The 25,202-nt window shown below is 38.2% G+C and overlaps 4 protein-coding genes across 6 annotated transcripts; 1 reads left to right on the forward strand and 3 right to left on the reverse strand.

The window, feature by feature from the left end:
• On the reverse strand, window positions 1,132-4,904 carry LOC18777677 (DNAJ protein JJJ1 homolog). 3 transcript variants are annotated; one of them, XR_002271705.1, is made up of 4 exons: window positions 3,141-4,904; window positions 2,568-2,626; window positions 2,290-2,434; window positions 1,132-1,390 (listed from the first exon to the last, which is right to left on the reverse strand). XR_002271705.1 is itself a non-coding variant. In XM_020564018.1 (3 exons), the coding sequence occupies exons 1-3, from the start codon at window positions 4,842-4,844 to the stop codon at window positions 2,380-2,382; spliced, it is 1,818 nt and encodes a 605-aa protein (XP_020419607.1). In that variant the 5' UTR covers window positions 4,845-4,904; the 3' UTR covers window positions 1,987-2,379. The 3 variants fall into 3 exon arrangements, 1 of the variants encoding a protein (XP_020419607.1); XR_002271704.1 differs by having other exon boundaries at window positions 2,167-2,434; XM_020564018.1 differs by lacking the exon at window positions 1,132-1,390 and having other exon boundaries at window positions 1,987-2,434.
• Window positions 6,943-11,547, reverse strand: LOC18777527 (S-adenosylmethionine carrier 1, chloroplastic/mitochondrial). The gene is made up of 9 exons (XM_007209247.2): window positions 11,327-11,547; window positions 10,754-10,869; window positions 10,466-10,523; window positions 10,056-10,205; window positions 9,096-9,306; window positions 8,484-8,529; window positions 8,028-8,148; window positions 7,860-7,932; window positions 6,943-7,369 (listed from the first exon to the last, which is right to left on the reverse strand). Exons 1-9 carry the CDS (start codon window positions 11,376-11,378, stop codon window positions 7,135-7,137), a joined length of 1,062 nt encoding a protein of 353 aa, XP_007209309.1. The 5' UTR covers window positions 11,379-11,547; the 3' UTR covers window positions 6,943-7,134.
• Window positions 11,723-16,815, forward strand: LOC18776175 (ATP synthase subunit gamma, mitochondrial). Its single transcript, XM_007209295.2, has 9 exons — window positions 11,723-11,991; window positions 13,011-13,054; window positions 13,187-13,339; window positions 13,796-13,909; window positions 14,007-14,134; window positions 14,829-14,951; window positions 15,043-15,162; window positions 16,066-16,187; window positions 16,402-16,815. Exons 1-9 carry the CDS (start codon window positions 11,894-11,896, stop codon window positions 16,469-16,471), a joined length of 972 nt encoding a protein of 323 aa, XP_007209357.1. The 5' UTR covers window positions 11,723-11,893; the 3' UTR covers window positions 16,472-16,815.
• Window positions 17,230-22,109, reverse strand: LOC18776221 (respiratory burst oxidase homolog protein F). Its single transcript, XM_020564337.1, has 14 exons — window positions 21,464-22,109; window positions 20,848-21,004; window positions 20,678-20,726; window positions 20,465-20,578; window positions 19,902-20,306; window positions 19,315-19,701; window positions 19,128-19,223; window positions 18,870-18,985; window positions 18,648-18,750; window positions 18,374-18,556; window positions 18,143-18,274; window positions 17,921-18,049; window positions 17,565-17,643; window positions 17,230-17,442 (listed from the first exon to the last, which is right to left on the reverse strand). Exons 1-14 carry the CDS (start codon window positions 21,834-21,836, stop codon window positions 17,333-17,335), a joined length of 2,433 nt encoding a protein of 810 aa, XP_020419926.1. The 5' UTR covers window positions 21,837-22,109; the 3' UTR covers window positions 17,230-17,332.

The following is a 25,202-nucleotide window of genomic DNA, read 5'->3' on the forward strand; positions in this document are numbered from 1 at the left end:
TGGTTCCCATAAAGACAAATAGTTGCCATTGATGATCATTCTGGTGCCCTCTTTGTATGCTTTATGAAGGACACAGATCAAGACATACTCTTCCACAGCAGGATAAGTGTTGGACAAGAGGAATTGAGCAAGGACTTGGAGATAACCTTCCATGTCATGTGATGAGAGATGTGGAAAGATGAGGTATACCTGTGATAGCGAAGTTCTTTTCCAAGAACCTGACCTATATATTACCAGTAGCCATAAAGAACCATAAAAGTAAAAATAATTCAGAGGCTGCCAAATGATCTTGCATAGAGTCCATTTTTTTTACACAATTTAGTTCTTATAAGTTGTACAGGTAGATTTTGATTCTGTCTTGAGTTAGAAGAACTATCAAGTCTGCTGCACCCTTGCACAGTAAGAAACCATAAACGTGAAAAAATCAATAACATTAACAATGAAAGGACTTTAGATAAAGAGCAGTTGAGTGGCTATGAGTTTTAAGCGTGTAATGCTTGCTCATAAATCTATGGAACCTCGGAACATAGTAGAGAAACAAGGCCACTCTGTTTAATTTCTACATTATGAAAAGTTCTTTGTGCCATGGTCATTCTTCCCGTGAATGCAATACTCATATTTATTATTGAATAATTCAATTTCGAAACAAAAAAAACATGTGGGAGTAAGGTCACTAAACATCAAAACATCAAATTATGAGACTCCAAACCCAACTTGGCCTTTTTTGCAGCTTCTTAAATTTTGCAACAATCATTTAGTTCTCAATTTTGCAGTGTTAGGTTGCATTGGTGAATCACAGTTAATTGCAGTGTGTGGTGAAACAGATTGCCAGAAGTATTTTAGGAGAAGCAAACCAAACCTCTGTCTCGAAACAGAAAGAAAAGCATCATGACTGATAAAAAGTGACAGGGCAGGGTTTTAGTGGCGATATTTATAGCAAGGTTTCTCACTTTGCGTGACGAAAATAAACACTCCAATTTGTTTAAACGTTTTAGCGACAAAAAAAAACGCCGTCAAAGACTGATTACCGTTGCTAATAAATTGTTATTGACGGCACTGAAAACCGTCGTTAAAAATGGGCAGATGAGGTCCGTTAGATTCTACTCAAACATACATACAAAAACCACGCAATAAATCCTTTCCAACCTCTGTACCGGTATTCCATTTGACAGTAAAATGTTTTTTCGTCCAAATTATTACTAGGATACATGATACAATGCCCCAATCCATTCAACAATGGAGGATGGACTGGGAAAAAAGTTTTTTAGTACAAGTTTTTTATGCGGCACTCTCGACTGAGGAATTCCACAGCCATGATAAGAGTTCAACATTCCCTGTGAACCTCCAGTCATCCATATGCCTCTGCATTGCTTCCCGCCAGCCTTTGTGCCTAAAAGTTCACAAAATTAAATGGAACATCACAAAAATATTTGCTATCATGTCCAACATCCATTTAATGGGGAACAGAACTATTGAAAAATTTAAAACATGGATGCGACATCCATATTGGAATATATGGGTAAAACGAAAATTACTAAATAAAATTTCCCTCCCCGTCTTGGGGAACATGTTCAAATGTCAGTGTGGAATACCAATCATATTACTAAAGCTAAATGGTTGCAATTGATAATCATTCTGGTGCCTTTACAACCCCCTCCTTTAAATGCTTTGTACAGAGCTAAAGATCTATGCACACACTCTTCTACGACAGAATACAGAATTAGGGTGAGGAATTGGACAAGGACCTTATCTATTAATAATTACCACAGAGAACCATGCAAAGCAGAGGCTGCCAAAAGATCTTGCACACAACACTACTCTCCTTGAACACTAGGCTTATGGAGACAGTTCTAAAATTTCTAGCGTTGTGTTATAACTATAAAGTCTATTGCCCACTCTGCACCATAAAAAAAAACATCAACTTGAAAGGATTGAACAGCATTTCAAATGCATCCAATAAAAATTTCAAACCTTCCAACCACAGCATTTTGCAAGACAAACCAGTCATGCTTGAAATTATGCCATTTATAAAGATTTATAAATAAAGGTTCCAAAATTTTCTCAACATACAAGTTGCAATCAGACAATTTCATTCCTTTTTCCGCAGACATAGTTGAATTCACAAAAAACCATGAACCAAACCAAAAGACTGCTCGGGATACATACCCTTTGCGATAAAAGAGAATCCTTGAATCTGTACCACCCATTTAGATTACCAAAAAGAATGGGGTGCTTCCTGCAGAGACCTTTGACTATTTCTGTAACTTATGAAAATGAAAGAATGCTCACAAATAAAGAATTGTCGCCGATCAGCGTCTACAATACTCTTCTGTGGTTGATAATTTAATCACATCAAGCATTCAGCAACTGTTCCCCTCATCAATACTTCAGCTTAGCATGTCCAGTATCACCCAAATGCTTATGTAACTGGTTTCTGTCATGATAAAACCATCCAAATCCAACTAATTAATATCTATAGCAGCCAAATATGGTTGACAGTCAGATGTCAAGGCAGAGCAACCAGAAGTGGAATAATGCATTGCATCAGAAGGGACATAATTAATTACCTTGAGTCGAATTCCTCTCCGCATGTGTCACACAGATTGCTAGAATTCTTTGATGCTGCCTGCTTTGGGAAACAGAATGAAGCAAGAATTAACAGCAATTAATAATATTAATACGCACCAACATCCATTATGTGGGAAACTAAGAGACCTAATTTTGGCTAAATCAAGCACTTGGAATGTGACACCTAAGAAAAATCTTTGTATATTAGATTCAGAAACTAAGTGTTGTGTCTAGTCCTCGCTAGTTTAACTTTAAAACAATGAGCAACCGTCAATCAGATAAGAAGCTTTTTTCAAGTTCCATCTAAGCACATCGTCATACATCCAGTTCTAAACCAGGGGTAGAAGATATAGCAACAAAAAATGGTAAGGGAAAACGTATTATCTTAATCTTCTTTGTTCATACAGAATATCTCTAATCGTCGTTTTTGTTACCTAAGTGCATCAGCAACTGCAGATTGAACATTTGAAAACAAGGAACATACCATACAAGCAGTTAGGAATCAATCTGAGATGTATATCTTCACATTATAGTCTGCTTATCATAGTTCGGTTATAAAGCAACAACATTACCTTAGCCTTCTTCCCTTTAGATGAGTTCTTTGATTTGCTGTTTGCCTCTTTCTTCACATTCTCTTTCTTATCAACAGGTTGGCTTGAGCTCTTTTTCTTTCTTGCTAACTGATCGTCCCCTTTATCATTACTCTCTTTTTTTACAAAAGAATGAGATGCGGATTCTTCTATATGTGAATTATCATGTTCATTAAGCTCCTCACCCCGATCACTATTAATTTCACTTCTACCAACCTTTTTAGATTCTCCACTACTCTTCTTACTCCTATCTTTCCTCGCTCCTCCTTTCCTTCTTGTACTCTTCCGGTTATCATATTCCATAAACTCTACCTCATCGTCATCATTCTCCACATGAATATCAGTCACGAAGGAATCCTCTTGCTCAACCCTCAAAGCTGCATTTTTCCTACTGTTTCGGCCAGCCAACATTGCTTCCAGAACACCCATCTCATCTTCACCATCATCTCCATCCAATCCAACTGCCTCATCAACCTTTTCCCTCTCATTTTCATCACCAACTTCATAAAACTTATCCTCCCTATCACTCACTCCTACCCCATTTTCCTCCTCCCCAATCTTCAACCCTTCCCTAATCCCCTCACCTAATTCATCAGTATCAACCCCATCAATATCATCCACCTCACCCCTTTCTTCAGCCTCTCCTTCCAAAATCTCTTGAGCATCAAACTCTTCATCCCCAATTGACTCCCTAAACTCTGCAACCTTATCGCGGTGCTTCTTCGACTGCTCGTGATTCTTCCACTGCTTCTCACTCTTAAACTTCTTCCCACATACCACACAATACAATTCCTTCCTCCTCTCCTCCTCCTCTTGCTCCATTTCCTCAACCCCATTTCCTCCTTCCTCTTCCTCAACCACTTTCGCCCACTCTGGCTCCTCATACGCCATAGCTCTCTCCAATTTCTCCTTCTCCAACTTCTTCTTCTTTTCTCTCTCTTCTTCCCTCTTCCTCTCCCTCTCCTCCTCTCTCTTCACCATCATATCCATCACCCTCTTGTCCCTCTTCTTCACAAATTCTGCCAAACCCCGCACCGTGTCGTTGTACTCTCTCTTCGCCTTCTTCCTCAGCTTCTTGTTATCCTCCTCCATCAGCCTCCTCACCTTCCGGTTCGGGCCGCTCATCACATCATACTGGTCCACCCAGAAAAAGTCCATCACCGTACAAAAGCCCAACCAGTAGTTATAAAACGCCGTCACCTGCGCGTAGGGACTTTCCAAATTCCCCATAGCCGGAGCTTCACGCACCGTGTCTAACCCTAACCCTAATTTACGAACGTAGCTGAGCTCGTTGGCGTAAATTTTATTGAAAACATCGGCGTAGACCTTGTAGAATCCGCGACCGGAGTCGGAGTAGCCGGAGAACACGGTGGTGGAGAAGAAGGAGAAGAGGTTGGGGATGACCGAGTCGGGGACCGAGTTGGCCGAGTTGGGATCGGCGAAGAGGATTTGGGAGCGGTGAGAGTCGTACCAAGCTCGCTCTTTAGGGTCGGAGAGAACCTCGTAGGCCTGGCTCAGCTCCTGGAACTGAGCCGTGGCTTGGGCCTGGGACAAGCCGGATTGGACGAGCTTGTCCGGGTGGCGCTGCAGAGCGAGCTTCTTGTAAGCCGAGCGGATCTCGTCGGGTGAGCAATCGCGTGAGAGACCTAAGACCTCATAGTGGCACCGCCTCTCCGACGATGACATGTTTGATCGATGATGTTCCTCTTCACTTGTTTAACCAATTGTTTGGATTTGACAACTAAATTATGGGTTTTAACGGGGGTACTTGTGTCTTTATGTCCTGGAAGCAAACTTACGTCTGTATTAATATCAAAATAAAAATAAAAATAAAATATACAAAGACGACCCAATAAACTTGGATTTTGAAGAAATGGGCCAGCAGACCCAAGTTTTCAATCAACACTTACTGGGCCAAGACGAAATAGCAGAGGAGTGACACCAAAAAGAAAAAAAACAGTTGACTCAGTTCTTTTTCCTACTTTGACTTGGCCTTTTCTTAAAAGAGGCTTTTAAAACAAATAATTAATCATAATAAAATGGTAAAACAAAATAATTAAAGTAGAGCCCACAAGTTAGAATAGGTTTTGCCTATAAAAGGAGTGATCCCTCTTCATTGTAATATAGACAGAAACATTCAATAAGAGAACAAAACATTCTCTTCATTCTCTCTCTCAATTTCCTCTCCAAATTCAGATAGATTTATAACAGTTAATCAATTTTTGACAAACATGTCAATTATGTTTAGTTACACAGAGCTCGTTCTACTCTAGATTTAGGCCAACAATCAAGGGAGAAAAACTTAATTGCAACGAGAATAACACTGTTTTGTTATTCCTGATTAATAATGTTAATCTTTCTCCAACCAAGAGTCTATTGTCAACAGATGAGCGGAAGAATTGTAGGACAAAATTTGGCAGGATTTTATCCTGGCATTTGATGCAATTACAAGCAAATTGATATCGCCTCTATATAAAATTTGAATTTTGGTAATCGATTATAACTTGATTCATCAAATGCAAAGAAATTAGTAGGTAAAGTGGCCATGCGTCTTCATGTATCTTTAAAGATTGTATGTTAAAACTATTCTCAATTAATAAGAGATTTAAGAATAATGTTAGGGACATTAAATTTGAGTCCCAAACTGTGTGAAATGTAGCATGTCATAAAGGTTAACCAATTCCAACTTGTATTATGATTTAGTTTATTTCTTTTAGAAGAAAAAAAATTAAAAACCTTAAAACTTAAGTAATCAAAAGACCTATAGCTAGCCATAAACAATCATCGTCGAGGCTTGTTGCTCCACTTTCGTTCTGCTTCACCATTGCATTGCTTTACCGACTGTTGCATGGTCTTGCCAACCGGTGTGCCACCTTGCCCGACCGGAACCATATCAAATTCTTTTAATGGGTTTATTGGTCATGAACCAAGATTAACCAAGTTACCTTGAAATTGAAGCGACAACCTCTCGACAGCATTCGTTAAAAGATACGTTCTAATGTTATTAGTAGTGTTTTATCTAGAACTTTAAGTTAATGATTGTTATTGTTAGCATTATACATTCCTCTGTTATTGTGAGGAGTTATCTTCAATCTAGTTATCATCGTTATTCTGCTACAATAAACCACAAAACCACGATCAAAATTTATCGACCATAACCATATTAAAATTAAAAAAATCTATTAAAAGAATTAGACATGGTTACCATTAATACAGAGCAACAAAATATGCAACGGCCGACAAGGCAACACATCAGTCAGCAAGCCTTGGTGATGGTGGAATGATAGTACGACGAGAAGTTTAATCATTCGGCTAGTTTCAATACTTTGATTAATTACGTTTTAAGCTTTTTAATTTTTGTTCCTAAAAAAATTATCATCATATAAGTGGAATTAGTTAATTAAATATTTATAACATATGACGTGTCATATCATTTGAGACTCAAATTTAGTGTACAAATTAGTGGTCCCTAACATTATTTATAGTGCAACTTTAGTTTCATCCTTCTTTCAATTCAACCAATCAACAAATTATTAGTTATATTTTAGAGTGTTTTAGTCCAATTGGATGACAAACAACAACTTAAACTCGATGCAGGGGAAGTAAAGCAAACATTTACTTGAAAGCTTAAAGAAAAAGATTCCACCTTTGGCGACAACATGCCCTTTTATGTAAAAAAGTCTTTAGTAGCGTATGAAACCGCGGCTAAAACCTTTTGGGGCGTTGCTATTGATTTCTTTCTCCGCAGACGTAAAATTCGTCGCTAAAAGTTGGCGAAATGCTAAAATAATATTCCCCTGAAAAGTAGGTCATTTTGGGACGCACGCTTCGGCAATACAAAATCTCCTTTTATTCTCTATATTTATGTACACGTACTATTAAAATTCTCAGCAAAATCATTCCTTGGAATACATGAAATGCCCCTATATGTTTGACAAACTATATTGGACGGGAACAAATGATCAGTTCATGTTTCTCACGCCGCCCCTTGTAAGGGTGATCCCTTTTTCTCTACCAACATGCTAGCAACATCTTGGGAGTTAGGATTGCTCAATCCTTCATTGAAGTGGTCTCTGAGAAATTCCACAGCCATAAATGTAAGAGCTGAAGCTGGAATATACCATGTAATCCTGGGGATGCTACCTCTGAACATCCCATGTGCACCTTCAACCATCCATATGCTACGAATTGCATCCAACCAGCCATTATACCTAAAGTTCACAAAAACATTAGATGGAGTAACAGAACCATTGATGAATCCTAGACAGAAACGTGAGGTCCATATCAAATATACCAGTTCTAAACTGACAACAACTTTCCTCCCCATCTTGGGTGAGCATGTTGAAACCTCAGTTTGAAATAATAACAGTCAACACAAACTTTACCGAAGTGTATTTTCTGACAATTACCCATCAATTGGTCCCCAAGATTTTACATACTTATATGGCAATGAATGAATTAATAAAACAGCTACATAGTTGAAAAAACCCCTCGATGATTATATGTAGGACAAAAGGTGTTTTGTGTATGCACACCTATATGATCACTGTTCACATACAAAAAGCCTTGGTCAGGTAACATTAAGTACAGTAACAACACATTATACTGCATGTTATACTTGCAACAAAAGTAAGTCTTTCACTGACAACAGAGAGTCGTTTGAAAATAATTAATAAAATAACCACAAAACTGAACTGATACCTCAAGGTTGATCCCTGTATTTGCAATCTTGTTTTGACCACATCCAAGGGAGTGGTAAGATATGCACTAAACCCTGAAAATTTCAATGCCAAGTACAAATTATGCCACAGGATATAATAACTTCAACCTGCACCAAGTAGTAGGACAAAGTATAAGCAAGGCACATACCACCAGCCAATCCTCCTAGTATGAGTCCTTCAACAGAACTATTAATACGGAAATTTGGATTGCGTATGTAATTTTGCTTCCCATACTCTGTCAAATCTTTCAAGCCTTCATAAAACACAACCTGCAATAGAACAGATGAACTCATAATTTTGAAACAAAACTATTCTTCTAGAAATAAGAACCAGAGCTAATTAAGAAAAGAGAAACAAAATAATGACAACTAAATAATTTAGAGGCCAAAGGGCTAACTGCCTATGATCAAAAGATAGTACGTCTGAATTTTCCGTTTTGGGACAAAATGAAACAATAAACTAGTGCAGGGGAATGTGTGTTAAGAAGTCACCACCTTATTTGAGAAATTTTGTTTATTACGAGTTGCAACCCTATTTACAAAGCAACTGATTTTAATGAGAAAAGTTAAGGCTGAGACATACAAACTATCGCCGTCCAACGTACCATTAGACCAGCAAAAGGCACATCCCTTGCGAGTGTGGACCAGTACCTGCCAAATGAAAGAACAAATGAATCCACACTTTTTTTTGGTCGAAAAATGCGTCCACACTTAGGAAAGAACATTATGGTCATAATTCATGTGTGCATATGCTATGTATGCCTGACATGTGGCTTTCTGTCAGTATTGTGTGCGGGTGCATGCATGGATGGGGATGGGCAAGCAACAGCCTTTAGTAATTTACAGTGAACTATTGGACTCATGCCGAAACTGAATTGCATGTAGTAAAACCTCAAGCCAAACTATTCTTTTTTATTTCTATTTTCTTATGAGAAACGCATAATTATTAATGAAAAAAGTGGTACAAGGAAGATGAATGAGATGTCCATCTAAAATCCTGTTGACATCCTCAATCCCAAATACAAATTACAATCAAACCAAACTGACTATTTGGAAAACACACACCAATTGACCTAAAGAGGCCAACAGTCTTCAAGACTCTTAATTTCCTGATCCCCTTCACAATGAAAATAGAGAGAAGAGGGAAGGAGGAATAGGGAACACAACATGAAAAAATCAAACCTTTAAAGATTAGAGAGTTTAATTTTGAGATATACCCTGCATATAATCCTTTCAGCCCCTGTTCCTTCAATATTGAGCAGCCAGCCTGGAACATCCCAGTATAATAACCATACATTTGGAGACTAGGCTTCATAGAGATATTATCTTTCATCATGACAGAACTCCAAGAAGTCAGTGTGCCTTGAACCTGCATGCGTTGCTTCATCACTTCACATGGAACATATACAAAAGAACCAAGTGTATCTCCTGAAATACATAAAGAAAAGGAATACATGAATTTTGAGTCCCCCGAGGCTCATGATGGCTGAAGAGTCCACACTAATTGATGTTAGTAATACTAACATTGATAGCCTACATGGGCCTCCATACTTAACAGCATACAATAATTATTGGCTGCTGGAAGCCAACTAAATATCCATGCATACAATGCACCAGGACAAACATCCATGTCCAGATATTGAAAAGAGCACTCAGAGATCAAGTTATAGTACATTTGAGAACTCAACAGAATAACTATATTCAGTGTATGGAGCACACAAGGGTTTTTCCTGGTGCATTTTTTAGGTAATAAACAACAGAAACACTGCATGGTTACAGTAAGTCGAAAGAGTTTATAAATTCAGGATAACAAGGTCAAGCATATATAATATATGCTTAAGAGAAATTGGCCAACATAAACAAAATGAACCATCAAGAACTTCTTAGTGTATCAGAAATCTGAATGGCATTGCTAATCCTTTGTCCAGTAACTCAAAAATCAACATTCAATGAAACTCAAGAGTGTCCTAGAAACAAGCTATCATCAAATTCCTCCATTAATAAACCCAAATGTCATAAAGCTACACATAATCTGAAGTTCTAAAGACATTAAAATTTCCGGTTCTGTAAAGACATTAAAATTTAATTTGGGCATATTCACAATAACTGCATCTCAAGAGACTCAAAAGGCATCAGCATGAACGAGATTAAGTTTTGAGAGCTGCAGAACAACTTACCAACAGCTCCAGCAATAAAATGTGCCCAATGTCCCCCAAGGCTTGGATGTGATTCTTCAATCCACTTTTTGGTCGACTCTATAACACCAAAATATGTTGCTCCAGTTGCAAGAGAACCAGTGACACCAGGAGCTATACCCCTATAAAAGCCTACAGAATTTATTAGTTGAGAAGAACTAAATGCTCCGAGAATGCCCCAGCATTAAACCAAAAGAGAAATGAATCCTTGGTTCAGAGTCCAATATTTATGATTAAATGCATGGTTGCTTATAGTTTTATGATATATACATACATGCAAAAATCATCAATCTTTTTACATGTGGAAAAAGGTAGTGTAAACAGGTTACATGCTACACAAACAGGACAAAGACGCAAACTAAAAAACTGCATCAGAAAGGAAAATGAATTACCCCTTAATCCATCAGCAACCCAGACTGCTCGTACCATCTGCAGTATGCTCTTTGGGTTCTGCGGGTATGAGATAAATTACTAATAATTATTGCATTTTCAAGCTAAGTTATAGAAAGACTTTAGCAAGAAGATAAAATGCCACATCCAATACTCGAAATCAATTTTCTTACATACACATTATATCAAATTTAACGTCATTAATATGATAACATACCAAATAATTGAGCATTTCCCATTCCATTAGCCATGGATTTTACATCTATAACATCTTTACTCTATGATTATACCTTACTTGCGGTAAGCATAGCTTGGCTCTGAATACGTGTCTTTACGGTGTCAACTGGATGCATCATTCCTTCCCCAAATGCCCCAGCGATAGCTCCCCACAGAAACTCCCTCATTACTACATTGACAGATTAATAAATCAATTACAACCTTCCCACAAGTCATACATGTTCTACAATTGTACTATGCAAAACATTACAAAAACATATCCAGACAAATTTTGTATACACATTGTCATATATTATTATACATCCCCTAAATATCAAAAACTTTTAATTTCTTTTCTTTCCCAACAATATCTGTTCATAAAGCAACAATTTTGTTTTCAGCTGCTTCAAATTCCAAACACGTATTGTTAAACCTATCATTAAAAATCAATGTATTGTTGCATTTAGAAGATTTTATGTTTTAATTTAACTGTACATATATATATATATATTATGTCTGATGTCATGTTAACTGGTTGATGTCTTCCAACTATATGCTTTTCATTTTAATTCTCACTGTTTCTGTGCCATAAGATCCGTTCTAATCCAAAAAATCGAAGCGAGAAGATAGCGAAAAGGAAGGCTTACCAAAGAAGTGTTTCTGAGTTGTATCGCTCGAAGTGGAGCTCTGTATCGCCATTGAAATGTCACTCTCTATCTCACTGGTTAGGGTTTATGGGTTTTTTCTTCTTTTTTCTTCTCTTTTATGGGTTTTAGCTTAATACAGGGATAGTCGGAAGGTGAAGAAGAACAGGAATAGATAATGTCCTTTCTACCCTACCAGGTTGCAAAGAACAGTGAGGGTACTATTGACCTTTCGGCTGTCAAGACAGCTATTCATACGGAGAGGTCTTCTCGATTCGAAGACCGGCTTTTTTGTTTTGATGGGCCGGGTCGGACTGACTGGGCCAGGGCCTGAGTTTTCTTTTGGGGTAGCGGCTACACTCAGGAACAAAATAAAAGCGACGTCGTTTACACCTCTTCCTTGCACATAGTAAAAATTTGCCTGGCAGAAATAAGTATCGCAGTACACATTACCCGGTGGCAGCGAAGCGAGAGAAAACGCACCTGAGCTCGCAGCTCTTGTTATATAACCATTCGGATCCGAGTATCCAGTTCTAGGGTTTTCAATATCCGATCACCAATCACAAAGCAATGGCGATGGCTGCTCTGAGACGAGAGGGGAGGCGTTTCGCCCCTTTGATCTCTCCCCATCCGATGGCCGCCATCCGATCCTCCATCGTCCCTGCCGAGTACGTTATCTATCCAAATCCGCTGTTTTTTTCCTTCTTTTTATTTTGTTTGCATTATGCATTCTTGTTGCCCTCTGTTTGGATTCCGAGAAAGTTGAAGAAATGGAAAAAAAATTTAAATAGATTTTGGATGTCTATATTGTGATGGCTTTTGTTAAATATATGTATGAAGAAATGAAAGCTCAACCCAAGTTCGGAAGTGGTTCCTTTTGTTTGTAAACAGTGAGAACCATAATGATTCCTTCACTTTCTCGGTGAAAGAACGCGTAATAATTGAATTGTTCTTAAACTTAAAGTACTGCAAATGTCCGATTTTATGGAGGACTCAAACTATTAATTAACATAAAACGGCTATTAAACTTGGGCGAGTGAATATTATTGATCTTTCTCGGTTTTGCTCTGTTTGGATAGTGCTTTCCAAAGCGTTATCATTTAGATTACCAAGAGACGTGCGGGAGAGGCTGTGTTTGGTGTATCTGTGTTTTTGGAAATGAAATCAAGGGCCACAAGGAACTCATGAAACTTGAATGAAATGACACAATACCTTAATGCACGTTAAACACTGAAAACCAAATATAGGGTCTACATTGCTCAATATGCTAAGCTTGAGATAGCCAAGTGAAGCCTTTAGAGGCCAATACTTTGTATTAGTTGGCTCTACGGAGAAGTGGGACATATTAAACCACAAATAAGCAGTCAGAAGTCTTAAAGTACAGTGTTTGTCTCCTCCTTTGGATTGAAAATAGTGATATGCCGCACAACCCATGTTCCTGTGAAGAGTATTGAGTATAAAATTGATTTTTACCAGGTAGTATAAGTTTAGGTAGTTACATTTGAACTCTGCATTATTTATTTATCTATTTATTTTAAATATGGAAAATGCTGGATGGGGAACTTAAGCATTCATATATAAATCATTTTAACAGTCAATGGTAATTTTATAAAAGTCATTTTTTATTGCTTGCCATTGTTTTCCTTTTCAGCATTGAAACAACTAAATTATTTGGTTTGGTTGGCAGGGAGCAGGCCCCTTTGGGAGTCCGCTCAATTTCAACTCAAATCGGTAAGAACAATTGTCATGGATTACTTATTATTTTTTCCTCTTTTATGAAATACTCGCGGTTTTTTCTGCTTTTTGGTGAAACATCTGTAGCAAATGGTAATGCAGTTCTTTTGTAATACTTTGTGCATTCAGTTAGAAACCGGATGAAGAGTGTGAAGAATATCCAGAAAATTACAAAGGCAATGAAAATGGTTGCAGCCTCAAAGCTACGAGCAATTCAAGCTAAAGCTGAAAATTCTCGTGGCCTGTGGCAGCCCTTCACAGCACTTCTTGGTGACACTCCCAGTATGTATACTGGCATAATCTTTGCTGTTCAAGTTTATAGGAGTTATTTGGCTCATGTACTTTTTGAGTATTATTCTTCAAGTCAAATCTCACTTGTATTTGACTTGGTCATGGCATTTCAATTTTGTCCTCTATAACCTGTAAAAGTTTAAACTCCATTATTAATTCATTCTCATTGTACCTCCACTCTATTGATGTTCATTCTTTTAGCTGTAGCTGTTCCACATGTTCTTTATCTTTGACTAGCTTAATGGATTGACTGTTACTCTTGCCAAGTCCTAGCTCAACTGGAAACTGAAAATTACTCTTCTCTTTTTATTTATAATGTGTGTGCTTTAAGAAGGTGTATTTCACTCTTTGTTTTCCCTCATTTTGATAAAGAGGTTAGTTTCTATTTATACATACTGATATTTTCTTAAGTTTCCCTCATTGTGTATTTTTATGTTTCCATGCCAGGTGTCCAAGTTAAGAAGGACGTTATTGTTACAATCTCTTCAGACAAAGGTTTATGTGGTGGGATTAACTCTACTTCAGTCAAGATAAGCAAGGCCTTAAACAAATTGAATTCTGGTATTTCTTGGAAGCTCAAAAGCTGGTTGTTAGTCTGATGTCTGCTAAGTTTATTTTCTATGCACATTAATCTTTGTTTTCTTTGAAACTGCCGTAGGTCCTGACAAAGAGACAAAGTATGTCATTTTGGGGGAAAAGGCAAAGGCTCAATTGATACGTGACTCAAAGAAGGACATTGTGCTGGTCCTAACTGAGCTGCAGAAGAATCCTTTGAACTACACCCAGGTTAGTGTGTCGTGTTCATAGAAGAAAAAAAAATCACATTGTGAGTGTGCACCTTCTCTGGTGTTTGCTATTCAAGGCTTTATTATTAAAAGTTTGTTAAAATCCTTTTTTTTGGTTGGGATTGGGGGAGGGGATGGATGCTTAATCAAGTGCGTCACTCAGGAAAGATTATTTCGGACTTTCAGAGCCATATAAGATCCTCACTAAAGAACCCCAAACACACACACACGCACCAAACCTATGTGGGAGATTAGCAACATAGTGGGTTTTATTTTATTTTATCTTATTTATATTATCCTTTCTTAATTACGTTTCTTCTCTGACATTTACAGTCGTAGGGGATCCAGCAATAATCTGTCATCATGTCAATCTTTGGTTTTTATTTTAAATGACTTTTATATGTTAGCTCAAATTAGTCTTAAATTGTCAGAGTTCAATGCTCTGTTTTTTATTTTGACCTCAATATCATAACTGGTAACCAAATTTTGATTTTATTTGCCGTTGACACTTTAAATTGCTGAGAGAATACATTTCTTTAACTTGGTCGATGTGCATTAAAGTATTAATTCTCTTTGATGGGTTCTTTTGTTAGGTTTATATTAACTAAGTTATTAATGTGGCAGTTATATATTATATCAGTGATCAAATGTACAAGTTCTTTCCATCATTTTCTGTGTACTTTTTGTCATTTCAGGTATCTGTCCTAGCTGACGACATTTTAAAAAATGTTGAGTTTGATGCTTTGAGAATCATCTTCAACAAGTTCCAATCAGTCGTCGCATTTCTGCCAACAGTGTCTACCGTATTATCTCCGGAGGTAATAAAAATGCTTCAGTTCAATAAATGAACACCTTATCCCTCCTATTCATGTTCTGATGTAATGGGTATTTGATATGATGTTTACGTAGATTGTGGAGAGAGAGGCTGAGTCTGGTGGAAAGCTTGGTGAGCTAGATTCCTATGAGATTGAAGGTGGTGAAACAAAGTCAGAGATACTCCAGAATCTGGCAGAGTTCCAGTTTTCTTGTGTAAGTCCTTCCTTTGAAGTTAGAGACCTCATATTTCGTATGTCATGCAGCAGTTGCGATTGAATCCATTGTTGTGTTCAACACGTTGCATAGTTATAGGGTGAACTGTTGATCAAAACACGGACCTAATGGGACACATAACGTCAAAGTTCTTTCATTTAGTCATGTCTTAGGTTTGACACTTTTGAACAAGTTCTTAGTCATCGAGTTACCAGATTTTTTTATTTGCCAAACAGCAGTGCTGAAGAGAAACCTATTCAACTGTTTACAGTCAGTAAGTATTTTTGTGACCTACATCATGAAAGGACTTCAGTGTGATTTTGAAATTAAACGCTTGACATATTAAAAATTAAGCATCCATCTTACTAATTGCTTAATTTTCTGATTTTGGTTTTGCCTTAGGAGCTGATGCTGTGTGTGTGTTCCTCAGGGGCAATGCCTCTGTGTTTGTGGTTGTATTTGGGTGCATATGTATTCCTCAGAGGCAATCCCTCCAAGTTTGTGTGTGTGTGTATTTGTTCGTGAGGAGCAATGCCAGTGTGACTGGCCAGTGCTCAGTATCAGTCACTCTTTCCTTATTTTTGATCTCTTGGAAACTATTACTTTGGGTCCACGAAAACACTGCAGCAACTGAGAATTAACTCTTTATGGATAATTGTATCCTGTAAATGTCATGTTGTAATAGTTATGTAGTTCTGTAAATTCTTCTAAAAATGCATTAAGCTTCTGGAGTAAGAATCTTTTTTTCGCAATCCTTTAGTGGCAGCAGTTCTCCCAGCACACTATAAGGGAGAGGTGCCCATTAAATTTGTGTAGGAACCTTTTCTTCTGCAATTCAAAATCTATTACTGAATGTATTTTGTTGCCCTCCATTCATACAAAAGAATTTCATATTTTGGTCAGGTCCTGTTCAATGCTGTGTTGGAGAATGCTTGCAGTGAGCAAGGAGCAAGGATGTCTGCCATGGATAGTTCAAGCAGAAATGCTGGAGAGATGCTTGATCGCCTTACACTCACTTATAACAGGTCTCCTCTTCCCCCACCCCTATACACACACACACACACACACACACGCAAATATCCAATTAGGGTAATTTAGTGCACATTTCAGGAAAAGTGCCTTGTCTGGTCTTCTCTGTTTACTATAGAAATTGTCTATTATTTATTTGTTGGTTTATTTTAATATTCTTTTCCACTATGAATGACTGATCTTTGTTGTTTATGTGATTATTTTTTATAGAACTCGTCAAGCATCGATCACCACAGAATTGATTGAGATTATATCAGGAGCATCAGCACTGGAGGGCTAGTAGTTTATCTGATGGTGACGAAATAAAATTATGTTTTTGAAGTTTAAGATATTACCTTTGTGAGGCATTTGTTATTTCTAATAATTACTCCAGGGTCAAATTCTGGGAACTAAGAAATTATATCAATGATGGTTTAAATTGATGGCTCTGGGATTCCTTTTTCTATATTAAGTTTAGCACTTGAGAAATTCGTCTGAAATGATTGAGGAGTGTATAAATTGTATCAGTTCATTTTGTACCTGATAAAGCTTCGGGATTATTGGGCATCAGCTTTCTCTTCTTCGATGCCATTGTTTGAGGCTCAAAGAGCATTGTTTTTGTATGAAAATAATGTCTTTCTATAATTGCTGGGTCGAGTTGTCATGTTTGGTTCCATGAATTCATGTTCATAATTCTACATGATGAAGAGACTGTCTTAGATTCTTTGTATATTGGTTGATATTAAAGAACAAGGTTATATCTAACCATGTCATCGAGGTGCCTAATTGTGAAAGTTACATTATCACGAAGCCATGTGTGTAATATTTCTCAAATGTGTGTAATGTTTCCCAAATGAGATTTTTGTGCTATCTGTCGTACTCAACTTAGGGTTTACGATTAGGGTTTTGATCGAGACCTAGGATTAGTAGGTCTTTACCATTTGGTTTAACAAGTGCTGTGTTGTTGAACTAGGAGCTCTGGTTGCCCAAGAAAGGACTTGTTTTTGACAGCCAAAGTACCATTATATACATTTCAATCTTGTGGGGCGGTTATATTCTTATGACCTTCCAATCGGTGGATTTGGTACAGCAAAGATTGACATTTCAACACAAAGTCTAATCCTTTGATATTTAAAAAATAATAAAATAAAAACGTCCAATCCTAATAATTCTCCTTGTGAAATACAAATCTTGTAGAGGTCTTGGTGGAAAATTTGGTACACATTTTCTCCAACTCTTTTGCTACGGCTGATGGACCACAGTAGAAAACCCCTGTCCAAGAAACCGAAATTTTTCAACGTCTTTTTCCCTTTGATATGGCTGTTGCCCTACTTGCACGGCTACAAAGTTATAACGTACAAATCTTTTATGCTGAGAATTGATTTGTATCTTACCAATCCGTGCTTCTCTATGCCTATGTGCCAATTTTGAGAAGATGCTGATCCAGTTTGGTCGGGCAAAATGCGTACGTACCTGAAAATTCCATCAGATATATTATCTATATTTAACAACCAAATACTATTCTCTCTTTTTTTTTTTTTTTTTCTTTTTTTCAGCTTTTCTTTATGTGTATATCAGCAAAGGCAGAAATGATTTCCCAGGTAAACCATTCCATTTGGTTGGAACACTCTTACCACCGCAAGAGGGATAGAAAGAGAGGGTTGTATGATAGACGTTTAAGCCTGCAGATTGCTTTAACTAAGAATGCAGGCCAAAGCATTGTGATTAGGCATTGTAGTGCAGTACTTACCGGAGTCCGGGAGACAAAGTCTATACCATTTTTGGCATGATGCAATGCCTGTATAGCGCTTATTAGAACCGAGCGTGCATCGCCCTCTTGATACACACAAGTTAAGAAATTGTGCATCTCTACAACAGACTGAAGGATGATGATCACCAAAAGTAATGAGAATGCAGTGAAAAATGGTTTGCGGGAAAAAAATTATGATTAAAGTTAACCTTTGGCTTGTACCTGCTTTTGGTTTGAGTTTAATATTTCCTTCGTGATGTCTCTAAACCAGTCAAAAGAGCTCTGTTCTCTTGTAACCCAATAAAGATAGGCTTTTAGTGGAGCCTTTCTTAAGCTGCCTTCTCTGCAACCAGTCTATTTTAAAAATACCCCCATCCCCCATCAGAAGGATTTGTTAGTTGTCTCAAATGAAACACAAAGTATAACAAATTAACCAAGCCAAGAAACTCTTACATGATCACAATGTGATTTTTCGGCACCATTGACAACATCTTTGAGGATGCTAATGAAAGGTGTAAAACCTATGCCTAGACCAATTAGAACAACAATGTCATACTTGACATGGTCTTGAGAGGCAGCACCATAGGGCCCATCAATGTGTACTTTGGGATAGCCCTTAACTCCAGATAATGTTGCCTGTAAAAGTTCAAAAGGAAAAATCCCTGTAATGCATAAGCTTTTTCCAAATTTTGATAAACTCTTTCTATTCAATTTTCCCAATTTTTACCTCTTGGAAGAGACTGTATATTTGATAACTCCAGTCTCCAGCAGTTCTAATATGCACACTTAGGTAGTTGTCTTCTGGTCCAGAAGTCAAGGAAAACGGATGCCTGAGTCAACGAACAAAGAAGCGAAAGAAACATAATTCAAAATCCATAGGCATCAAAGTAAATTTTAGTTAATTACATGCAGGACTCTAGAACAGATAAATGCAATAGTTTAAATGTACCATTCAAATGGTGAAATTTGAGGGCATTGAATGAATATGTACATGCCACTCAGGTACTTAAACCCTTCTGGTTTATTCAATTGGAGGGACAAAACTTTTCCTGGATAAATACTTGCCTGCACAATTGTAACACAAAAAGAAGTAAACAAAGGGTTGAATTTAATTCCCAACCAACTGCCATTGCAACAATTGCAGATTGATGAATTTTCAAGGTACTTCCTTCAGATTAACAAGGTTAATGGTAGTATTGGCCTTTACCTTCAAAATTTCCACCTCATAAAATCCTGATCGTATGGCTCGAAATACTCGTTCTCCGGTATATAATAGAACTGGAATGGCAATATACATCCATGTCTGCTTAAGAAAATTCTTAACCTTAAAACTCTATATGAAGGTAAAATTCTAAGTACATGAGGACAAAATGAAGTTCAGTTTAAAGGCTTACTGTTTTTTCAGTTACATTGTCTGTAAGGAAGAGGAACATAGAGTGAAGAATGAGCAATGCATATACAGCAATGAACAAGTGGTGTGAGTACCAAAAGGTATTATAGCCTGTGACATTCCGAACAGACCTTGGCAGAGAAGGCGGTTGGCGGCGTGGCCATTTTGTTGCAAGTGAAAATGCTATCATCATTAGTACTACCATAACAATCCCTGTTGCCACCTCCTTTGTAGCCAATATTTCAAAGTATGATGGTTGATGATACCCGAATCTGGCAGCTATTGTTTGCCAGAAGATTAAACGATCCGAATCACTAATTCTTGGCAAGTCACAAGCAAGGTGAGCACCACCATGCAGGATAACTCCTACTACTATCCCTCCTGCAATCATCTGCACAAAATTCAACACAAAATGTAGACATGCTTGTTAGTAAAGTAGAGTGCTATATAGGACAAAATTTTCAAGTTTTTGAGGCTGGTTTTCCATTGGCTCCAAAACTAAAAGCTTGAAATATTTGTTTTAAGGTGGTCGTTATGAGTGTGGAGCAAGTGTTCTACCGCTAGAGCTAGGCTAGCTATCAGTCAAACTACCTTGTGGAAGTTAATGTTGTCATTAAATGGAATAATTGAGTTGATCGAACGGTTCTTGCGAAGCCATGTAATTGTATTACGACAAACAGGGAGGAGAATTAGAGCCATGTTGAATTTCAGGGTTTCAGCAGCACCTTTAGCAGTGGACAGGCAGTACCCCATTACTTGAAAAGCTGCTCTATGGCGATATTGTATAAATTTCCAAGTGAATAGTGCAGTACATATGATCAACCACAACAAAACTATCCATGCACGTCGCCAATATGATCGAAATAAAACTTCGTTCTTAGACCTTGGCTCTTCACATAGGTCAAAACTGTAATATGGACGTCTGATTGACAAGTGATTTGTTGAAAAGGAGACCTTTGATAAGCTCATTTTGATGAGAGTCTCAAATTGATTGAGCTGCAAGTTAATGGCGAACATTAGAAAGTCAATAAAATGTTCTTGAACATGATTTAACATGTTACAAATCTGCAGAATTAGATGCTATTCATTTCTCAAAGAGGGTCATATCTTTATTTTTGTTTTTGAGAGAATGAATTTCCATGTTTGAATGGTACCTCTATATATCCCTGGTTTTCAATGTCAAGATGTTCCATGACTAAAGCAGCATAGTCTTCTGCTTCCTCATGGGTCAATGATAACTTATTTGTAGAAGCACATAGTATAATGGTCTGCAAAAGTGCCCAAATTCCAAGCAAACCAGTAACCATGGGCACAAAATTAATGCTATCTAAGTAATAATGCAAGTTTTTTAGACCTTACGCAGTTACCTGCTTAAGATCTTTCTTAGTTATTCTTCCGTCCATGTTTTTGTCACACCTGAAAAGAATTACAACCTTAGAGAAAAATTCAATTCCAAAAGAAGGTAATTTTCTTGATGTAAACAATTGTAACAAGGCTTAAGCTAAGCATCTTATTGAATTATAATGAGGATTATTACAAGTCAAAGTAAATCCGTATCCTCGAATCGAAGCAAGGATCAGTCATACGACACCAGTAACTATGCAGTTCGTCTTTCAGCATATCAACATTCCGATCCCTTGTTCCCCTTAGAGCCCTTAATAGCTCATTAGCAAACTCTGGCGTCTGTTGCATGCCTGCCAAATATGAACCAAAGTATATTATCAAAGAAGGAGCTAATATATTTTTAAAGATGTAGATGTATGTAACAGCCAAAGGTAATTATATGACAGAAGAACAAAACTTTCAAGCTACTGCTACCATTGTAAATAACAACCACAGTAATTAATCTAAAAAGAAGAACAAAAACAGTAGAGGCCAACAAAGCCGCTCACCAAAAGAATAAAACTAATGCACACAGGGCAAGCCAAAGACACAAAGAAGTCAGAGAAAAAAACAAATACATTCTGCAAAAACAATCACATTCTGCAGAAAACACGCTACCAAAAAAGCGAAAAAAAGAAGACATGTTCTGCAGAGAATAAACAGAACCAAGCCAAAAGTTAAAATGAATAAAATATTGATGGGAATCGTTAATTCTATTTGCTAAACTTTAAAATATGTAATATGATAAACTTAAGTGTAGGCTTGCTCACCTATACACAGACCAAAATCAGACCATTTTATAACCGGTTCAACTCCGTTTCCGGTCAATGCAAGCCGGTCAAACCGCTCCTCTACACCCTTCCACTCCATCCCACCGTTGCCCATGGTACCAACAAATCTCAGCCATTGAGTTTTAGTAGCTGAACCCGCTGTGGATGCCGCCCCACCATTCTCTGCCATATAATACTGCCGGTTCAGTGCATCTTGAAGTGGTTCTGTTTTATCACCATGAGGTTCAGTCCAAACCGGAAAGAAAGACAGAGGAACAACGCTAGCATTGCAAGAAGACGAAGTAGATGAAGATGGTGAGAGAGCTGAAACAGAGGGTTGGTGAGGGGTTTGGAGCTGTGTATGTGCCTCCATTTTTGGTGATCAAAGTTTTTGTAAGGGAAGAGGTTGGTTGTGATGTGGGAGTTTATTTAAAACAAGATTGATGGGTTTTCTAGAATGCAGAGTGCTTATAACTTGTTGAAAAGAATGCATGTTTTAAGGATGAAGAAGAAAAGAGTGGCAGCATTTAATTTGTTTTGTTTGAGAGATACAAACTATAGCTAGCTTATGGGCTTTCTTGTTCACTTGGTTTCTTGGATTTGGGTGGTTAAGAAAATGACTTAAGAGAGGTTTTGTTAGTCGCTGAAAAATTAGGAGCAGAAAGGAAATGAGAGCAGGTAGACTAATGAAAAGGTTGTGATGAGAGAGAGAGAGAGAGAGAGTTAAATTTCCCACCAGCCTAAACCAAATACATCTCAGAATGAAATGATTCTCACCATGCAAGAAGGGGATTTGGAGAATAATTTGTTATAAAAGTCACATTGAGCTAGCAGCTCCCAATTGCTCCATTAATTTGGACTTTGTGCATTGCATGCCTAGCTATGACTTATATATATTCTGTGGACAAAAGACAAAGGGTGTGCAGGTCATAAGACTTACAGTTATTTAATTGTGCACCCAACCACATCATGACCTTGAAGCAAAAGGGCAAGTGAGAAGTAGGCAAATGATTGGCCACAGTTCTTCATCAACTCAACTTTATGCAGTTAGGTACAATTCTACCTCTTTGCAGAATTAAGCAACATCAAGTTCAAATTCCCACTTCAACCAGCCAAATGGGATTTGCTAAATTTGGCCATTGATCTAAGATTCAATGTATTTACAGAAAGAAAAAAAAAACTTACTTAGAAAAGAATGTTCAGAAAGCAAATTATCTCAAATGTCATTTGAGTTGGCATGTATTTCACCCCAAAATTAGTTCATACAGAAGAAAATAAACACAATTAGCCTGACTATTTGGACAGCTAATCAATCAGATCATGCATACAAGTCATGCTAGATGAGCAACTGATCCAAAACATAATTGTAGTTTGTTCATTCAAAATTCTCTTTTGGCCAGATGATCTTAGGGCCTAAACACACCTAACGCCCTTAGAAAAAAATAATAAATAAATAAAAGAGCATAGGGTGAAGCAAGTATGCGTTTTTCTTTTTGGTCAAAGCATGTATGCATTTCTATATATATAATATATAGTAATGGGTATTTACCATATAATTATACCACATTTTAATACCATCTTACATCGCACTTGAGGTGGACATCCAACTCATCAAAAATTATATTAGTTTTTTTTTTTTTTAAATTTTTACGTATCAATTTCTTATTATTTTAAAAAAACCTAACCCTACTGGATTAGAGACTCTTCAGTTTTCACGTAGTCAGGCTGATACATGAACCAATTTGTAAATGCAAAGGAACCAACTTACCAGGTCGTGGAAAAATCAACTCAACCCAATAACAAGGATAAGATATAATCACAAACGCAGCTCGCTACTAGTGAATGTGAATTAACTAAATAAATTCATAAAGGATTGATATTTAAAGATTAACATTATTTATAATAATGTCTGATCAATCACACCACCAGGTAAGATCGAGAGACAAACGAGTCTCTCAGTCCACTACAGCCAGATTTTGATACTGTGGACCAGAGATGGCTGCTTCCATGACATGGTGCGGGCCAACTTCCCCATCGTTATCCAAGAAGGACTTGAACAAATTATTGGAGAAGCCACCCAGCGTGGCCACCCCTGGTCGCCGACGACAAGGCACGGACGCCGTCCCGTAGTGGTCTAGCTGCCAAAACACAATCTGTGGCACTGCATCACCGTACCCTTTCTCCTTAAAATTGCTTTGTATTGCGTCATAATCCGACTTCCAGCAACTATCACCTTTCCTTTCCATGGCTCTTCACCCAGTTGAGACACCAGCACAGCCAAACCCGCAGACACATCCTTGAAGAGTCCACTCGAGACGTTGCACGCAACCAAGCAGTTGCTGAACTTGCCCTGCTTTAAGTAGACCTCCTCCACCATTGCCTTCCACTGAAGCTCAGCCGCTTGTCCGACATCCCCATCATTCACATAGCCTATGATCTCATGTGGAAGCAGAGCATCGGCCTCAAGCTCAATCTTGGAGGCTTTCAAGTCCTCCAAATACTTTTTAATAGGGCAGCCCTTTGCTTGAGAGCCCTCTCAGAACTCAAGAACTCTGCCAAGGGCACCAGCAACTCCTTACTCAGCCGATCTCGGACTTTGTCCGCGTAATGTGCCTCCTGAAGCCCTTGGGATTCTATCGGAAAAACCTTCCTCGCAATGCTTTCACACAGCAGCGTGGCACGGTCGAGGGAGGAGCCGACAGGAGGGCATACGAAGGCAGCTGAGCTTAGTATCTCCTCCTGCTGCTTCTCCAAGTTTTGAATATCTTCCCTTAAGTAGTCCGCGAATATATCCGAAACCCGGTCGTGTAGGAACCGATAATCCGAGTTGCTGTTGGCCATGGCGATGGTATTATTATTGTCTTTCTTACTGAGGCGGTAGAGAATCTCGACGAGGTCATCCATAGTCCCGACAGACTTGGAAAACTCGGAGACGATAGTGTCGGCGTTGCAGGCTAAAGTCTTGGGGTGGTTGTGGTGGAGCCAAATCGCCGTCCTGTAAAACGCTTGTAAATAGTATTTTCCGAGATCATAATCGTCGTCTCGGAGGTTGCAGATGAGCTTGAGGGTGGTTAGGGAGTCGTGGGACCAGGCGAGCGGCAGCAGTTGGTCGGGATATTTGTATGGGGCTCGGGTGCTTGCCTTGGGAAGACTCGAAAATAGAGATCAAGGCAGGGGTTGCCCGTTTGGAAACACTGCGGCGGAGAGCGGATGTTTGGGGAGGAGGAGGAGGAGCAACATCAGTTGTATAAGAAGCCACTAGTCTTCTTGATTTTTTTTGCTGGAACATTAGTCTTCTTGTTGTCAACTGCGAAACTACAGTTTTGTCGATAGGGCAGCCGTCTCCTCTCCTATACACGCAGGACAACAGGTACAAACCTATTGGTATCCCTCTGACCCGTATTAAATAATGAGGGGAAGGCTGCTGGGCTGGCCTGAGCTGGGCCCTATTGGTATCCAAATCAAAATTAAAGGGCGTTGACAGCATGGGCCAAATTCATGTATCAGGTGACGAAAGACCTGAACGAGTGTGTCCACTTATGGGTTTGGAGCTTTGCATGTGCCTCCATTTTTGTTGATCAAAGTTTTCGTAAGGGAAGAAAGAGAGAGAGAGAGAAGAGAGTTAAATTTCCCACCAGCCTAAACCAAATACATCTCAGAATGAAATGATTCTCACCATGCAAGAAAGGGATTTGGAGAATAATTGGTTATAAAAGTCACATTGAGCTAGCAGCTCCCA

Source organism: Prunus persica, chromosome G5, assembly GCF_000346465.2.
Source record: "Prunus persica cultivar Lovell chromosome G5, Prunus_persica_NCBIv2, whole genome shotgun sequence".
Taxonomy (NCBI): domain Eukaryota; kingdom Viridiplantae; phylum Streptophyta; class Magnoliopsida; order Rosales; family Rosaceae; genus Prunus; species Prunus persica.

Excerpts from the sequence above, each read along its gene's own strand:
- LOC18776221 (XM_020564337.1), bottom strand. The coding sequence starts at position 21,836 with ATGGAGGCACATACACAGCTCCAAACCCCTCACCAACCCTCTGTTTCA. Across the intron at positions 21,005-21,463 it reads TGATTTTGGTCTGTGTATAG|GCATGCAACAGACGCCAGAG; the intron begins GTGAGCAAGCCT and ends CATATTTGGCAG. Across the intron at positions 19,702-19,901 it reads ACAACATTAACTTCCACAAG|ATGATTGCAGGAGGGATAGT; the intron begins GTAGTTTGACTG and ends AATTTTGTGCAG.
- LOC18776175 (XM_007209295.2), top strand. The coding sequence starts at position 11,894 with ATGGCGATGGCTGCTCTGAGACGAGAGGGGAGGCGTTTCGCCCCTTTG. Across the intron at positions 14,952-15,042 it reads CTACCGTATTATCTCCGGAG|ATTGTGGAGAGAGAGGCTGA; the intron begins GTAATAAAAATG and ends ATGTTTACGTAG. Across the intron at positions 15,163-16,065 it reads CAGAGTTCCAGTTTTCTTGT|GTCCTGTTCAATGCTGTGTT; the intron begins GTAAGTCCTTCC and ends TATTTTGGTCAG.
- LOC18777677 (XM_020564018.1), bottom strand. The coding sequence starts at position 4,844 with ATGTCATCGTCGGAGAGGCGGTGCCACTATGAGGTCTTAGGTCTCTCA. Across the intron at positions 2,627-3,140 it reads CTAAAGGGAAGAAGGCTAAG|GCAGCATCAAAGAATTCTAG; the intron begins GTAATGTTGTTG and ends TTCCCAAAGCAG. Across the intron at positions 2,435-2,567 it reads GGAGAGGAATTCGACTCAAG|AAACCAGTTACATAAGCATT; the intron begins GTAATTAATTAT and ends TTATCATGACAG.
- LOC18777527 (XM_007209247.2), bottom strand. The coding sequence starts at position 11,378 with ATGGCGATACAGAGCTCCACTTCGAGCGATACAACTCAGAAACACTTC. Across the intron at positions 10,870-11,326 it reads AACTCAGAAACACTTCTTTG|TAATGAGGGAGTTTCTGTGG; the intron begins GTAAGCCTTCCT and ends CTGTCAATGTAG. Across the intron at positions 9,307-10,055 it reads TTTTATTGCTGGAGCTGTTG|GAGATACACTTGGTTCTTTT; the intron begins GTAAGTTGTTCT and ends TATGTATTTCAG.